Raw genomic sequence first — 18,035 nt, forward strand, 5'->3', positions numbered from 1 at the left:
CATACCTAAATTCACAGCAACTAACCCAAAAAATCTTGGAACTAGGGCTTTGAGCACTTGCAGTGGGCTGTGGCATTTCTGTTCATCCTGCTCTTCCCCATCTTTCAGACAGGGAAGTAAAGCAGATTCACATGTAGGATTTTCAGTTTTTCTGTCTCTCACCTGAAAGGATAGAAATCCTTATAAATCCTTGCTGTCATTATTTATTTTCTTGCTGTATTTACAGTAAGATGCCAGACATTTCTTCTAGAACACATTACTCCCCTTGCCTGTGTTGATGCATTTCCTACTGGTGTGCAAACCATGGAGGTCCCCAGCTCTGCCTGGTGGGTTAAGGCTCCTTTCCATCACAGAGGGTTGAGAGAAAGATCTCTTCAGAAAATGACATCCCAGATATCCCTGGGAAGGCCCACGGCGGTTATTTGTTTCTGAAGTGCATCTGGCCCTCTCTGTATGCCTTGTTTCAGTAGAGTTGGTCAAAACCTGAACCAGTTTGTGAATTGCAGCAGCCAGGAGTTTTGCAGTGGACTGCTGGGGGGCCGCCTGGCAGGGCAGGGTGCAGGTGTTGTGAGGCAGCAGGAAAATCATCAACTGTGTACAGGTGGTGGTGGGTTTGGTGGAAGATGGCGGAGGTGGAGGTAACTGTTCTGATTTAGCAGCGTAAAATAGTAGCTGTGGTGAGGAGGCCCCTGATGGGGAGCGCTGGCCAGCGGATGGCACTAGTGCTCCCATGATACAGAAAAATAAGCTGGTATCAGAGGTAAAGCAAAAAGCAGGCACATGTAAGTGGGTTTTTGAGTCGTCTGGCCCGTTTGGGGTTTTTATCCGTTTGTTTGTGAATGGATTTTGCAGCTGCTGGAGGAGTACGGCCGCGCAGGGCCTTGTGAGGTGCTCTGGAGCTGTGCAGGGTGCTCCTAGGTCTGCTCTTCGTGGCCCACATCAAGAGACAGAAGAGTTTAACATTGCTGCTCAGGTAGTTTCAGGTGAAATGTGGCAGCTATGTTGCCTTCTCGGAAGTCCTCTGAAGCCACGGGCCGCAGCTCCAGGCCGCCCTCGACCTGGGCTGTCCCGGGCCGTGCCGGAGCTTGGTGGGGCTGCGGGGTGGAGGGCTTTGTGGGAAGGGCGATGGCTGCTGGTGGGGCCGGGACAATGCGGGGATTCAGCAGACCGGGGGTAATGCAGTGTGAGCAAGTCTGTGAGAGGCCCTGAATAGGCCAGGCTGTGCTTGAGAAGAATGAGGGGTAGGCAGAAGGCAAGCTAGTGTTTCATGGTCATCTTATGTTACACTTCAGCCTTTCAAAGAGTGTCTGGGGCTGGTTGAATGAACCTCTCTTGCACTGCGAATGCGGGAGCCTAAAGACAAAGGGGACTCTTGTCACTCGCAGGCCCCTTTCGGGAATAAAAGCCATTGTCACATGAACAGGGGCAGTCTGGCAGGCTGTGCATGCTTCAGTGCCCCATGATATCGCTAAGTCTCAGCAGAAATCACATTCAGTGCCCTGTCAGCTTTGATTAGCGGGGTCTCATGACTTAATGTGCTGCGATATTTCATGTCTAAGGGTGGCGGCTGTCTTTCTGTGGGATGAATGCCCTCTATTGTCCACTGAGTTATTTTATTTACATTTTTTTAAACAGCTTATAAAGGTAAAAAGATAGCTGTGCTTAAAGAAAAAAATCAAATTCCTTTGCTTCTGGATCAGTAGTGAGTGCTGCTCGGGTCAGATACAGTGAAACTTGTTTTCACAGTCAGCATCAAAGTTCTCGTCTTGTTTAACAGCTTTATAGTAAATTCTGAACAGGTGGCATTGGAGCTGGGTTTAGGAAGGAAACAATAAATAATCTTTTTAGCCTCTGACAACCAGAAATATTCTTGGGCCTGAGAGAGCTCCCACTCCAATTTCTCTGTATTGGTGACTAGCAGCATTTTTCTTCCCTTCAACAGTTTGGTTCTTAAACAAGAATATTGGACTAAGCTATTAGTGAGACAGGGATTATTTAATTTTTAATAGGGTTTTTTTTATTGTTGTCCACCCTGATTTCCCTGTTTTCAAATGCAGAGTATATTTTTTTTCTACTAATGTTTCATCTGTTAATTTCTACAAATAACAAAGGTTGATTCTGTATGTCAAACTCAGTTGATGTTTGCTCTTTCAATTAAGATAATGTGGATTATCTATTGAAATTCAGTTGTTAAATTTGTCATAAGTTAGACTACACAGAAAAAGCTCTGTAGACACAGAATTCAAAGGTTGTCAGCAATATATACGACTGTACATACTACAGTATGTACTGTTCTGATAATTCGGTAGAAAGGATGGCTGAGTAAAGAGTTAAAGGAATACAAATATACGAAGGTGTAGAGATGTATCATAGTTCAATTGCCAACATGACCTTCAATTTTCAGTGTAGAGATGTTTTGAACACCAATTTCAGTGATGTTATTGTAGTCCTACTTCATACATTGTGCTTAAGTACACGTGGTGTATTTTTGCAAAATTGTCAATACAGATTAAGATTGATTGAGCACATTAATGGATATGCAGATTTTGGATTTCTTCACTGACTTTTTTGAGCTGTTCTCAGGACAGTGAAAATGTCTCTGATACTGCTTCTTTCTCCCATTCGCCATCTTAATTACAAAGGCTTGTTCAACTCTTACTCTATTTTGAAGTGTGTGCATTTGAATTTTCTTGTTTCTTTTAAATTAAAAATAATAAGAAGAAAAACAAGGAAAATGTTACAAAGGATGTTTCTCATGTAAAGATGACAATGTCAGTCTCAACCCTTTTTTCCTGTTAACTTAATCTATTACTAAAGGACAGCTTTAATGGCATGTTGCTTGCTAGATTCATGCCACTCCAGAACAGAGGTAGCCAACACATGGGCCATGGAACACTCTGCTGCCTGCTCCCAAACATCATGTCTTCCGGAGCCATCTTTGCTGTGGGTGTCTGTCAGGTGAAGTGGTTATGCTTGAGTGTTGCTGGGAAACAATAACTCAGATGATAGCATTCTGCTCTTACTGCCAGCATTTCTGGGCTCTCAGCAAGCAAGCAGGCTCTTGGAGAAGAGGTGCAAATGTGCAGCAGATCCAGGCACAGAGTCTGGATCCGGAGGATCTGGTGAATGTGCATGGCTTGGACAGTGTTCTAGAGGATCACTCATCTGTGAGGATGCATTGACCAGTTAAACCAGGATTAAAACCGATTTGAGTGACCTGAGGAGGACAAATCACAGAAGTGTTTACTTCAGTTCCCTCTTCCCTTCACCTGTGCACACACATATTCCAACCTTGACTTTTACTTCTCTCCCTCTACCTCAAATTCTTTAGATGTGAATAACCTGTCACTGCTTCATTTTGATGGTCTCACTCCTATAAAATATGTTTATGCCCTCTTGAAAGTAGATCTGGGAAATCTCATTTTTTCTTGATTCTGAAGATCTTCCTGAAGACAGCTGTGTATATTGTATGCTTTTTAAGCAGGAAGTAATTAGCCATCTAACCTGATGTCATACATTATGCAGTGATGCACTCTGAGAGTTTGAGCAAAGCTGATTAGCCACAAGTTTGAAACGAGTGACTCCAAAACACAAAACAGATGTTCCCAATGACTAATATGTGGTATGCCTTTTACTCCAGTATTTCTACCATTATTATGTATCCAGGCTTTGATCACTGGGATTTTCTTGGAGTTGATGTTGGATCCCCCTCTGCAAAGTCTCGTTCTGTTGTTTGGTCTGGGTTTTCAGAAATTCCTTCACCATTGATTCAGAAATACTACACTAAGTCAGGCACAGGCATATTTACCTTTGTGTTGTCCCAGCTTGCTTGCAGCAAAGCTAAGTAATGCAGGAGTCATCAGAAACCATTTGTGTCTGTCCTACATCATCACTCCAAACAGTGCTACTAGCAAAAGGTTATTCCTCTGATGCTAACCCCACCGTGGGAGAATTGCCTAAATTGTCAGCGTAGACACCACCCAAGTGCACATGCCCTTGCAGATAAGATCTTGTGTGGCTTCCTGCACTTCGTACTGTGTATGGAAAGAATAGTCATTTGCAGATGAGACAGAGACAGTTGCATTCAAAACAAGTAGAGAGAATCAGGTATTGGTGCAGGATGCTCTGGGCTTGTGTGTTCACTTCAAAACACTCCCCATTTTCCCATACTCTTGTTTTTGCAATCGCATGACTGAGAGTGGTCTGATGCTCATGGCTTTGGCTGAATGCGTCAAGTTTGGATAACTTCCCCCATCCTATGGTCAATGCACCTACATGCATTTTAGATATAAATTAATGTAGTATTGCCCATCTTTGAATTCTTCCCCATCCTCATTCAACTTCCTTTTCTATATATTTAGGTTTTTATCCTTGGGAAACAAAGTTACTGCAAAATGTCCAAATATGATTTTTGCTTTCACCATAATTAAATCAAAGAATGACCCAAAGCACCCTGAGGACAATGAGAAGACTCACGAACTTTGATGGGATTTGAATCAGGCAATGGGTCATCACCTTTTCTCCTGAACTACGCAGTGGCTTCATCATATACCTGTCCTATATACTCAAGGGGGGTGTGATGCAAGAGAGGAGCAACCTTTCTCATGTTATGATTTGGGGCAGAAGGGTTTTAGTATAGGTTAGACACTTTTATGTGTAGCAGTAATGCTAGTGATGCTGATTCTTAGTTGTTATTAGATTACATGCTAGAAACTCTCTATGTATGAAATGTATTTTTATGAAAAGGCTACTTGTACCACTAGTCAAGACTATTACATGTTCCCTTTGTAGCTTGAGGGAGGGCAAGTAGACCCTGATAAGCTGACAATACCTTAATGTTCACCAGAGCTTTTCCATGTTCTGTGTCATAGCCAGGTTTTTCGCTCTTACTGATCAGCTGGTGAAGTGGGGGATCTGCTGCTTAGGATTTTTCTTGTTCTGCGGATCCAACCTGAGTCTGAGGATCTGCAGTTGGCTGACATGATTGCTAGCTTCCAGCCACCCTGGCTAGTCTTCTAGCACAGCTTGAAGAGTGCAGCACTGCATATGGGGAAAAGCCTGTTTCTTGGGTGGGGAGGGGGATTCTCACCATTTCAGTTACAGCATGCTGTCTGCCCAATTGAAGTGTTTGTTTTCTAGCTACAAAATGAGTCTGCGATTGAGGTGTTGCTTTTCTGGAGATCTTATCATCTATAAACAGGCTGTTAAAAATAGGGCCCTTTTGCACAAAACTTGTTTGTGGAGTGAAACAATTCAAAACATGATAATAACAAAACAAAATCTTAAAATAGCTCGAAGTTGAGACCACAGACACAGCTGCCAAACACTTTCATCTTTATTACAGTTACTCATATCTCTTCTCTTATTATTCCTATTGTAAACACGCTGATTTTATCTCAGTTGTCCTCGCTATTCAGCCAGCCAGCCCATGTAACTACACCCTGCAATCCAGCCTAGTTGTTTGTTCCGAGGACCCAGGTCATGCGTCTCCTTCCACGTTTGGCTTTGTCCATGGATGAGGCTGCTACCCTGCTGCCGATGGTGTTTCCTGCTGTGGGAAGTTTCTGCCAGCAACACAATTTGCCTGACTGCTCTGTCGCCTGCTTTAGCTGGGTGATGTTAAAATGGTATTAAAAGGCAGCTTGTGTGATTTGCTTCAAGTTCCTCTGACCTGCAGCAGTGGTGGTGATGTGAGCTGGGTCTGCCACAGCTGGGGTTGGAAGGTGATGTCTCTCCACGATTTGGCTAAATGAATATTTGTTTCTCTCCACCCTTTGGTACAGGGTAGAATATACATTCAGTAAAAGAGGAAAACCCAACCTGACACAGCGCATATTCATCTGATTAAGTCACCTGTATGGTTAATAGAGATGGAGATAAAACTGTGCCATTTAGATAACAGTTTGCAATTAGGTTAATCTGAACATGCATGTGAACACTAAAAAGCTATTATGGAAACCATTGTATGCTTGCATGTTAAAACTAACACATTATTTGTTTAGTGCTAATGAGATCAAATGCTGAACCAAAATTTTATTTTTATTTCTTTTTTTAAATTCAGCAAAGTGAGATAGCTGGGAGAAAAATAAAACCAGCTGCCAGAGTTTTGGAGACCCAAACCCTTTCTTCAGGTCCAAAACAGAAATCGGAACCTTCAACTTGTATACAAGTTGAGAATAATTACTCAGTTTGCACTTTGTGACATTAATCTGATAATTTGAGAAAAAAGGGACTTGATGCTTGTGGAGCAGAGTAGCATATTAAAACAAGCCTGGTGTAAGAGAGATTTGGTTGAAGATTTAGCTGGGCTAAATTATAATGTGCCTTCCAGTATCTGGTTTGTAGCGTAGAGACACTGCATTAATGTTAGTTCCTGCTGTTGTCACTTAAATCTCGTGTTGATTCCTCTTCTTGAGATGAAGCCTGGACTGTCAGTGACATAGTATTCATTTTGTGTTAAGAAAACAAACAAACAAAAAACCCAAAAAAACCCAAGCCCCCTAAAACCAAACCCAAACCAAAACAAACAGAAAAAAAAAATGTTTTCCCACTGGGTAACTTTGTTCTTTCTGGACAGTAAGATTGAATGATTGAACTTATGTTGTGTGTTTTGGTTGTCTGCTTTTGTACACTCAGTCTTTGATGCAGTGGATGAAATACATGCATGAATTTCCCAGAAGGTAATGTAATCCACGGCTTCTGTTGTGAGCAATGCTCGGAGGAGCTGTTAGGTTTTGTCTGTGTTGCTTGGCTGAGTCTGCAGAACATGTGGTTCCAGTAATGAGTTAAGTTGAGGTGTCATTTGAATGCTAGGAGAGATCACAGAAAATGTTGTTTCAAGGTGTGCTCCTACTTCCACTTAGGTTATTTTTCTGGTTAAATTTTTTGATAAAGGTTTCATGCAGGTGAAGTGTAATGATGAGGTTTGTGTTTTCTGGGGGGGAATGCACATTTTTTTACTGGATTAGGTTTGTTTACATATTCTAAAAAATAACACAATTCTAAAACGCAACTATTTTGACAAACAAATCCATCGTTTTCATGACCTTTCTTTGAAAGCAAAATCAATCACAGACAGCAGAGAAACCTTTTGAAGAGAAGAGCTTTTCGTCTAAGCCCTGACACACTGATTTTATCCTAATCTGAATAAATAGGCATTTTTGAACTCAGTTGATGACATACTCTGTCCTGTTGTTGCTTAGCGTTACATGCACGCTGCAGTAGGGCTGTGTTTCCAAACACTGTTTACAACCATTTTGGAAAATACAGCCTAACTTTGCAAAGTAATTAGAAGGCCACTTCATGTATAACATCCTTATTACCTAGTTCATGATTACGTCAGTACTAACACATAAATGTGCTAGAGGGCTCCTTGCTCTTATTACTTTATTTACGGGAACAATACACTATATTAAAGAAAGGCATTATATGCTTATTCTGTATTTGAGATCCAAGTATTCTCACACACTGCAGAAATTAGACACTATTAACCGCTTAAAATCCTAATTAGCTCATATGCCTTCCAAGCAATGCACAGTTAGATCTGAATATGCTTCTGTAATCGCCAGGCTGGGACAGGATAGACAGTGGCTGAACCAGTTCTTCTTGCAGTCTGAGTTACTGCAGTTCACCACAGCAGAGTTTCCTCATCTGCAGAAGATACCAATTTGGAGTTAATTTGTGAACGTGGCAGGTCTTGGCTTATCAAAGATTTATAGATACCACAAAAGGGGAAAAACACAGTTCTTACCATCACCATTGTGGTGAACCTTAGCACTTTCAGGATGTGGAGCTATGCAGAAATTATAAAAACTAAGACCTCTTGCTTTCAGAGTCTTTTAAATCTTGACCTGCTTAGACAAAATGCAATAATTTTACAAAATTTAAAAGGCACAACAAGGTGGATAACGTTAACTCAGAAGGGTGTGGTGAGCCAGGTGTTTTTTACAATTATATTGATAGAAAATGTCCATCTTAGTTGACTCGGTCCAAGCACTTTACTTTCTCTCTTTCTGCCAGACAACTTGATCTTCAATTTTTGCTCCAGGGTATGCTGCTGCTCAGAATATGCAACTCTGCCAGGAGCGGTTTTGTACATTTCTAAGTGGAATGTATATGGCCAAAGGTTTATATGATTTATACTTGTAAATTTAACAGAAATAATTAAGACATTAAAAATTTCTGTAATAGCATATATACTCCCCTTTGGAATAATTCCCATTCATCCACTGTGTTGTTCTTCTCCTAAATAACCATCTTTTTGTGTTTTCTAGGCAGCCATACTGAGTATTAAGCTAAAATTACAGCCAGATCAAGATGTGGAGAAGGTGAGTCATTTCCTCTGCAGGCTTCTCTGTCATCAGATCCACCTTTTGTTAAGCAGGAGATCCATCAAGGCTCTCCAAGTTGTACTGCCTTTCACTTGATGCTTTACTTTGTTCCCAAGAAGTAACTGCTGCATTGCTGATGTACCTTTACATCTATGGAAATGACAGTGTATTTTGTTAGACCCCATTAGAGTTTACCAGACTGGTTTTTTTAGCTGCAGTCATTGTTATAAAAAATTCCAGCTGTGTTCTTGACAAAAGGTTATCACTATGATGGAGTTTAGTGCTTTTGCTGTTTTGAAGCTTTGTTAATATTTGTGTTGAAAATGTCACATCACACTTCAGACAGCACTGGTTGATTAAGCAGGGGGTTTGTGACTTGCTTGCTGTGTCCAAGCAGCAGGGATGGGACAGCCCTCTGCCAGGTGTCAGCCCACAGTGTCATGGACCTTTTCTGTGCCTCTGTCTGCTGCAGCGCTCAGTCTGCAGAACATGGTGATCAAAGGCAGGGCACAGTGCTTTCAATGTAATTTCTTCTCCTAGATGTGTACACCACTACTGCTCCAAGATAAAACAAACTTGGTGGAAGATTATGTGGGAGAATATCCTGAGCTCCAGAGCAAGCTCTTGCACATCCTGGACACGTGGTGTGAACCTGGTTTTAATATCAGAGACATCACAAGGTAGAAACGCTTGTTGACTTTCTAAACAGCTGGGGCCAAACTTGCTGTCAGAGAACAGTATGTTCTCTGGTTGTCTATCTGAGATCATTTCTCAGTGTAATGGAGTGCAATATATTTACTTTTCAGCTGAGAAAGGGGAAATTCTGGTGTCTGTGCCAGAATCTTCCAGACACCTCAGCCCATTAAACAGAGGTATCATTCCTATTGACAGATGCTCAGTTCCTGCCAGGAGAGAGGAGTGCAGAATTAAACCTGTGCAGTAGATCTTAGCAATATAAGAATATCAAAGCTTCCTCCAGGAGGTTGTAGCAATCAGACTCTTGTGCTTTGCTGCAGACAAGGGTGAGTTTCAGTATCGGTTGTACAGGTTTTGCAGGAAGATAATACTGTGATGAAGTGGCAGAAAATCAAGAGATGCAAGTGGTTAACCTTCATGTGCTCATGAAATAGTCGTGTGAGTTTTAGTTTATAAATTGCCTCTCACTAGAAAATGTCCTGTCAGTCACAAAGCCAACAGTACAGCCAAACTCATGGTGTAGATGCAATAGTTGCAGTCTTAATTCTGAAAAAAAGATGAGAAGGAAACTCTTGCTTTGTCTTTCTTTTAAAAATAAGCCTCTGGACTTGCTTCAGTCATTGACTGGGAAATTTCTGTGGTTGTATTGTTGGCTTTTTGCTGTAACATGGAAAAGGTAGAGGACTGTTCTTGCCAACACCTAGCAAACCCTGACACCTCTACTGTTAAATATCTACTATTTGGGAAACGTACTTTAGAGGATTCCACAGATGTTTCTTTCTGATTTTGTTTATTTGCCTACAGCCAATATCAAGGCCTGTCCAGGTACAAACCAGATAAATTTAACCGCAAAATGCTAAGCAAGCTGGTCTTCAGGCTCCTAGACCGATTTAACGTAGATCCAGGTATGTGATATTGCAATACGTTATGGAGTTATCTGACCAATAAAGAACAGATTAAGTCAATTTGTCTTTTTCCATGTTCAGCAAGGAATCTTTGCTGTAATTTATCTTGGGGATTTTCAGGGTTTAATTAATGTTATTGAAAAACAAAGCTTGTAAATTATGGGAATTATCACTTTGTGCTGTCGAAGAATGAAGTGCTTGTGACTAATAGACTGCTTCTTCCATAATATGAAATAAATCTTGACCTCAGAATGGCTCCACATAAACACATGATCGTCAGCTTTGAGTTATGACTCCGTTCCACTCACAGAAGAGGCGAGTCATTATTCATCTGGGGATCTGTTTTCTTGAGTTTCGGGTCCATCAGCTGGGAAGAGATAACCCTGGGGAATCAGGAGCTGCACAGCCCTTTGTATTCTTTGCATAAACTAGGGTTGGCAGTAGGGAGTTTTAAGGCTCTTTGAGCCTTCTGAGAAAAGTAACACATTTTACATCACTGAATAGATCTGCTTCACTACCAGTTATCTAACAAAATCTGCTTTGTTTTGCTTTGGTTGTCAGTGGGGACTGTTGATCTTTTTTTCTTCTCTTTGGGACCTTAGGTTTTACCCTGCAAAGCTTTCCATCATCAGTCCAAGATACACAACTCTCTTTTCTTGGACTCAGAAGTGTTTTCTAACCACAAATTGTGGGTTTATTACACCTGGCAGCAATAGTATATTGCATATTAATCTTCACATCTTCAGACTGGTGTTCAAAAATTAATAAGATAATCGTTACAAACCCTCACTGGAGGATAAGTAAATATAATTTAACTTAGCACATTGGTGTGAAGGCTGAGACATATGGAGGGTGATTTATTTAAAATCTAAAAACTTCCCAGGAGTTTACTAGTCTTCAGTAACTTTTCCTCCTTTACAAGGTTGGTCATTCAGTAGGCTGTATTGTCTTTTATGATCTGTAAAGAGAACTGAGTTGGTCCCCCTTTCCATATGAAAGATCCACCAAGGGTATGATATTAACTGTGGAGATGAAATGATATAACTGTTCACATGAAAAATCCCAAGGGAAAAAAAGAAACAAAAACAAAACAACAAAACTAGGAGAGAAGCAAGTAGCTGTTGATTTCAGGTGCTCTCTCTGGAATGGTAGTGTGCCTCAGCCTTGTGATGGTGTCCCAGGTGTTGAAGCTGCTGTTAATAATGGCCAAATCTTGCTGGTCTCCAGCACACATGCACTGGTGAGGAGGTTCTTTGAGGAAGATACAGATCCCATTCCTGCCTACACTTCCAAAGAGTGATTTATCCTGTAAAAACTGCAGTGTCTGCAGTCACTTGCTGGAGGGTGCTGTCCACTCTGTTGATGTGAGAGGGGATATGCACTACTGATTTAGACAAGATGCCAGATTTGAGGCAGCTAAAAGCAGTATTGGATGACTCTCATAGTCCCATGTATGAAAGTAGGTGTTTATTGTTTACGTAATATCACATGTAAATCAGAGCAGGGCTTCACACTTTGCTAAACTGGCCATCTTATTCTCCTTTGAAATGCTTTGCAAGGGGATGAATGCCTACAGAGGAATTTCTGCCTTAGTGCTTGTCCTGCTTGAACTGAATTGGGAATTGGTGACAGCTGGAATAACGTGGCTTTCCTTTTCTTCCCACCTCTCTCCCCTCCCTTCCTTTGAATTTCTGGGTGTTCTTTCTCTATTCTTTAGTGGAAGTAAATCTGTGAGGAAAGACTGTACAAAAAGGAAGCAGATTAGGTAAAATGTAAAGATTAAAAAACCCCCTCATTTCTCTTGTTCTAAAGAGCTCCACCAAAAACTAGCAGTGAAGTAAAACTCACACTTCTTGTTACCTAACCTGATTGTGGGCTTGTTCGATGCCGCAGTCTGCTGCTGCTTTCTATCTCCTATTCACTCATGACTCCTACTCGCTGAAAGAGGTTGAGAGCAGCAGCAGAAGAGGGAAGTGGCTTTTGGTGAGAGAGACTGGAGGAGGACAGGGTTTCTTGGTATGAGAAGGCAAACTTGTATGTGACTCAGTTCTTGCAGTTCCAAATCTACTTTCATATTTCACTACCCAAGCTCACTCTTACACACTCACAGTAAATTTCACTGACTACTAAGCAAAACTTGGGTGTTGATCAGCCATTAAGATTTGAAACACTCCTTGGAACTGCCAGTCTTAAATTTCAGAGCCTGGTAAGAGGTGGCCCCATATAAAAAGGGAGAACTTTTTATCTGTAACCTCGGGGAGAAAAAGAAGCTATCATCTTAGATTAGTCGACCTTTTTCTGAACTGTATTACTATTAACACACAAAACAGTGCATGTTAAGTGGAAGATTTTCTGCTGAGTCCCAAAGGTGTCCCAATAAATTGTGTGTAGATTCCATGTAATTAGCTCCACTGGGGAAGGAAGAAGTTGGGCAGAAATGGTATGTGATTGAGGAAATTGAGGTTTATAGAGTCTTTTCTCACACATGGGTCAGTATGCTCTGCTTTAACAAGCCTGTAGCTTTTGTAGGCTATTTACTTAATACTCTTTGAAGAGCCTGTGAGATTGATTTAGATTTATAAATGGAGGTTTCAGTCAAAACAGTTGTCAGAGACGAAGGAACAGACCCTACCTAGGTTTTAAATGCTTGAGTCTATTTTCTGTAGTGTTTTTGCACAGCCGGTATGCCACAGAGAGCTCAGTGGCATTTTTCATTGAAAATTCATTGGGTATGAGGTAGACACTCTGAAAAGTACAACTGTCCTCATATATTGGGCCTTAGTGCCTATGTGACAATAAAGCAGATAATAGTGGTGTTGATAGACAAGAGATGGTAATTGAATGCGCAGTTAACAGTTGCCATCCTGTAGCAGTGTAATAAATTAGCTTAAGTTTTGAACACTATGAACATGTTTTTACCATAGTCTTTAAATATTTTTTTTTTAGCATAAACGAAGAGAAATGTTTCTCTTCATTTGACACCATCTTACATTTTTGGTTTAACCTTTAATTTCAATTTGGTGTGAATCTTTTTTATTAAGTCCCAGAGCTGATTTGTGAGATAAAGCGTTATCACTCCGTTGGTAATGGGGCAGTAGAGGGCAGACGAGGGCTGCTCAGCAGGCTGTGCTTCTGCTCAGGTAAGTCACAACTGTCCTCAGACTTCATCAGGTCTGCGAGCTCAGCGAGCACATCACAGGGCAGTCACCAGGGAGAGCTCCAGCAGGGACTCGTGGGACTCTACACTAGGCACTTGCAAAAGATGCAGTGTTAGAGAGAGCGGAATGACTGTTTACAGGAGTAGAGTTGGAAGGAGGAAATTTTAAATGTTTTTACCCTTTCTGCATTAAAACAGAGCAGAAGGTTATTAATTTCCTTTACATTTGCTTTACAAGGATTGTTTCCCCCTATTTCCATGGTGATTTTCCTTCAGTTTTTTAGCTCTCATGTTAAATACCAGCACATCTCTACATAGCACTTTGACTGAGAAGAACCTCTAGGCTTAGACATCAGATGATAGGAGCCATCCACTCCTGGGGCTGCAGAGGCTGCAGAGTCAAGGTGCTGAAGGAGAAGGGGATTGAATGTGCCAAGGTCCTTCCTGGCCCTTACCTTCCCAGCTACCATTTTGTCTACTGAAGTACAGGCAGCAGAATATGATCTGATCTAGACCCAGACAAGCTGGCCAGCAGCTCCAAGCTTTTCATTGGAAAAACTGATATCACCCTTGAAGTTCTGAGCATTAATTCATCATATCTGGACACATGTCTAAAGACCACAGTATAGCATTTTTTTTCATTAGGTGCAGATCAAAACCCTTGTGCTCTCTGTTCTTCTTCCAGACAGCAAAACTAGCAGGTAGCTCAGGGATTTGGGGGTAGTTGGGGCTTCTGCTGTTTCACCTTCCTTGCTGAGGACTGCTGACCCTGATCTGTAGAGGCACAGAACATTTTATGAGAGGCACTACTGAATCTTTGAGGCTACAACAAAAAAAGGTTTTCTTGAATCCTGCCTTACCCTCCACTAATTCACACTTAGGGACTAATCTCATGATATACTGAGAGACTAATGCACAGCTCGCTTCTCATCAGATTCCCCAGTAGTCTGTAGCAATACCAGGGTGAAAGCCTATAGCGTTTCAGGTACCCTGATTTTATTAAAAAAAGGCTCCTTTACTTTGTCCCCAGACAAAGTATGCTTTGTCTGGGACCTTCTGTTCTGCCAGGACAGGGTGAAGGAGGCTCATTGTGAATGGAAGTCAAGCTCTCAGGGCAGTATAAAGAGAGGATTGGGTCCACATCCCAGCTCAGGAGGCACTGCGTATCACCTGGGAGTGGTAGCCACGCACCACACCTAAAAATATTCCGCAGACATGTCTCACCAATGCTACATGAGTGAAATAAGTGTGTATTGCGGGTTTCATACCCTGGATGACAAATAGATTTCATTTTTACTTCCTCTCTGTTGCTAATAGCCATTAACTCTCTGCTAATGGCTGAGAGCAGACTGGATTTTTTGCTTCTGAGTCAGTCCCAGATGCAAAATGTAGTTCAGATGAAGCACTCTTTTCAGGTTAAGAGTTAACACATGCCCAAAGAGGTGCTCTCATAGTATTGTAATATTCACTCGTGCTGCACAGCTCAGTCATCATCCCAAAACCCCATTATACAAACACCGAATAGAAGGATGGGGCCTGTTCTGAAAGGCTGAGGACGTTGTCTTTTACTCTGATCCAACAGAACATTGATTTTGGCTCAGGAGATTGGAGTTCAGACTCCTGTTCACTCAGCTAAGTGTTTGACCTTGAGTTGGTCTGCCCTGATGCACTTTGATTTCTACAAATATAAGGTGTAGATGGTCATGAAACTGCAGGGAAGAGATCTGGCAAAGACTGTGCAGTACCACCTGTGTCACCCTCCTGCCCCAAAGCCAAAGGAGCTCCTGCTGTCATTTCTGATATACATGGAATGTGGAACCTATTCGTAAAGACCTTCAAGCTGAAAGGTTTACCATCTCCTCTACAAGCTATGCGAGTTCTTCTCTAGCCCAGCCATTAGATTTTTGTGGGGTTTTTGGGTTTTTTGGTGGGTTTTTTTGCCAAAAGGCTATCTGGAATTTCTTTTGCCTTTATGGCTTTTGGTACATGCATTTCACATTTTACTTTGGGCTTTCTGATTTTGTGTGTTTGTGCTGTTCCTTTGTATGTGTGTAATCCAGTTTCCACATTCTTTTAACTTCCTTCTGGTGTTTGATGTCAATAAAAGCTTCTGATTTAGCAGTTAGTCTTACTTCACTTCTAATTTTTCCATTGCCAGCTCTTCTTAAGTCCTTTTCCCCTTATAAATTATTTTCACATGAAATCTTACCTGCTAGTTCTCTGTGTTTATTGAACTCCATTTTGTTGTTTTTATTTTGCTGTTCTTCCTTTTCTTAAGAGCTTTGAATTCTTCATTTTATTGTCTCTTATCAAGTTACCTTTCATTCTCACATTTTCAATTAATTTTTTGTTTCAATCTGTTTTTATAATAAAATATAGAAAACTGGATTCAAACTCAGTTCCTTTGGTCTATCAGAATATAAAATGTCACTAATGCCCTCAAAAATGTTCAGTCCATCTGTGTTCCTTTGTCCTACTTTCTGCACAGATAGCTGCGCACTTAGAATCCCTCAGTTCTGTCAAATACTGTGCATTGGATATTTCCTCCAGATGCTCACAGAAGAAAATGTTCAGTGAATCTTTTTGGTGGCCTAGAGCAGTCACGTTGTGTTTCTTTCTGAAGTGCTTTGAAATCTTTAATTCAGGTGGTAATAGTATTAATTTTGATGTTTGTTTTACCTTCTTTAAAGTGTCATCATATGAGCTGATGCTCTTTCCTACAGACATTGGGTTAATATCCAGAGGAAAGATCACTGTATTTATTGGGATAATATCCTGTGGGATAATTGCAGTGATTTCCTCAGATTTGACAGCAAGGATATGTTGTCATACTGTGGAAGATTGAAATATCAGCTTTAAACATTTCTATTTGAGATGGAAAAGTACAAATTATGAAGTGATGCTTCAAGAGACTCTGAGAAGCTGCAGTAACCAATGGTGCATCAGTTCATATCCCCCTGATTCCAGGGTCTGGTATTCAGAGATCTTTCTTCATTCTCTCAGAGTTGAATCCTCACCATGCTGTGGTGTGGGGCATGGAGAGTTGTAAGCTCCAAGGCCCTTTGAGTTGGTAACACTAGTTCCTCCCAGTGTATGCTGATTCAAGGGAGGCTGCAGAGAATTTTCACTTTACTATTTTATGTTACCATTTCTGATTGCTGGTTCTGCTCCTTCCAACTACGTGCATGATGGTTTTAGCCACTGAAACCCCAGTGAAGGCTTTGGTTAATTCTCTCCCTGTACGTGCATATCAGCATCTAGCAAGAACTGACAGATACATATGCTAATCCTAGTTAATGTATTTTATCTTCTGCATTTATCTCTCATTGCTATGTGAAGGTCTTGTTTTTTGCAGTTGTAATGAGACATATCTAATGAAGATGACAGTAATAAAAATAATAACAACAACTGTTGCTTGCTAGCTCAGCAAAACAATAGTCACCTCCCTCTTTGTATGTATATGAAGTCTCTTTCAGGGATATATATTTTATCCAATAAACTTTAGCCACAAGTTTACATCCTGAGTAACATGTTCAAAACTGCTTTAATGGATTAACAGCACAGGTTCCAATTAAATCAGAAAGAATGCAGCCTCTAGAGACATAGAGGTGGTGTGAAGTCATTGACTGTGGAACATATTGAACTAACAAGTGGATCTTATCATTCAAGGGTGGTAGAACCAGAGATATCAGTAGCCAAGGATTATGATTTCTAATTATGGTTGAAAGTGTAAATAAGTTTATAGTTTAGATAAGATGACAATGTGTGTGTCTGTCTGTCATTGTTCCAAGTGTGATGGCATCCTGCCTTCCACATACAGAGTTTGAAATTGGGGAAGGAAAAATGTAATGTCTAGACAATAAAACTTCAAGGAAGTTCAACTAAATGTCTTTTTCCTTCTTTTAGCTCTCTGCCCTAATGTCATAAATCAGCGGCACTTGAGAACTCTGAATTACCTCTTTTACAAGAGGTTTGTTGAGGTACGTTTCTGTATTGTGTGGCATGGGTGTGAATGAGGCTTTTTGTTTCTTTTGCTTTTTGAATAATGCAATTTATGTGGTTGAAATGTATTGATCATATATGAGCAAGTTTTCATTGTGATTATTATTGCATAGAAATGCATTGGATCTGCCACTGGACCTGTTTTTTTCTGTGACTGAATAGTTTATGTGTCCATTCATACTCTAATGACTGGATGTCATGATTGCTCAGAGCTGGATGCTTGTTCACCTCAGCATCCTCATCAGTGATCTGAGACACATGCAGGTAGGTCAGGGTGCACTCTGCATACGTTCACTTTCTTGCAGAAATCCGAAATAAGCAGGAGCAGAGTGACTAAATAATTTTTTTGTGGTTTTATTTTTTGGGGTTTTGCGTGTTGTGTTTTTTTAAAGAAAACTAGTTTTAAGCATTCCACGTTACTGAGTTCTTTATATGCACTTTGCTTTGGTACTTGTGGCCTGGCTGTGATAGGTATGGCCCAAACCTGCCACAGAAGATTTTTTTGTGCTAACAGCCTTGTTACGCTGAGCAAAATGGACTTACTTTGAGCTCTGGAACCACTCTTTGAACTAACTTTACTTTTACTTGCCCTGGCACCGAGGGCTTGTAGAAATAAGAAGATGCCATTAATTCTTTCTGAGGAGCAGGTCTCTAGGAGTCAGCTCGGAGGTTGGCTGCAGAATTACTTGACTGTGGTCTTTTCTTCCCTCTCGTGAGTGCAGAGAGCCGTCATTGCCTTTTGGATGCTCTTGAGCACACTGCACTGAGGAGTACGTTTATTGTTAACAGGACAATTTTGCTTCTCTTTGATGGTCTTGATTCATCACTGTACTGTGCCTAGAGTTCTAGATTGTACCAGCTGAGAGTAAGGTTTTGTTTTGCCTCTTCTAGAAAAAACAGCTTGCACTTGTTGTATCCAGGTGTATCAGTTGGACAGTGAAGGTC

General features: G+C 41.0%; 1 protein-coding gene across 7 annotated transcripts in view; it reads left to right on the forward strand.

The window, feature by feature from the left end:
- EXD3 (exonuclease 3'-5' domain containing 3) overlaps positions 1 to 18,035 on the forward strand; it is a 288,705-nt gene that overhangs the window by 95,148 nt on the left and 175,522 nt on the right. For all 7 annotated transcript variants that reach the window (XM_026860473.1, XM_026860475.1, XM_026860474.1 and 4 more), the window contains exons 6-9: positions 8,274 to 8,327; positions 8,871 to 9,010; positions 9,831 to 9,931; positions 16,995 to 17,068. In XM_026860473.1, the coding sequence (XP_026716274.1) occupies positions 8,274 to 8,327; positions 8,871 to 9,010; positions 9,831 to 9,931; positions 16,995 to 17,068 (369 nt within the window). The remainder of the gene's footprint in view (positions 1 to 8,273; positions 8,328 to 8,870; positions 9,011 to 9,830; positions 9,932 to 16,994; positions 17,069 to 18,035) is intronic.

This window comes from Athene cunicularia (assembly GCF_003259725.1).
Source record: "Athene cunicularia isolate RWA chromosome 17 unlocalized genomic scaffold, athCun1 chr17_part1, whole genome shotgun sequence".
Taxonomy (NCBI): domain Eukaryota; kingdom Metazoa; phylum Chordata; class Aves; order Strigiformes; family Strigidae; genus Athene; species Athene cunicularia.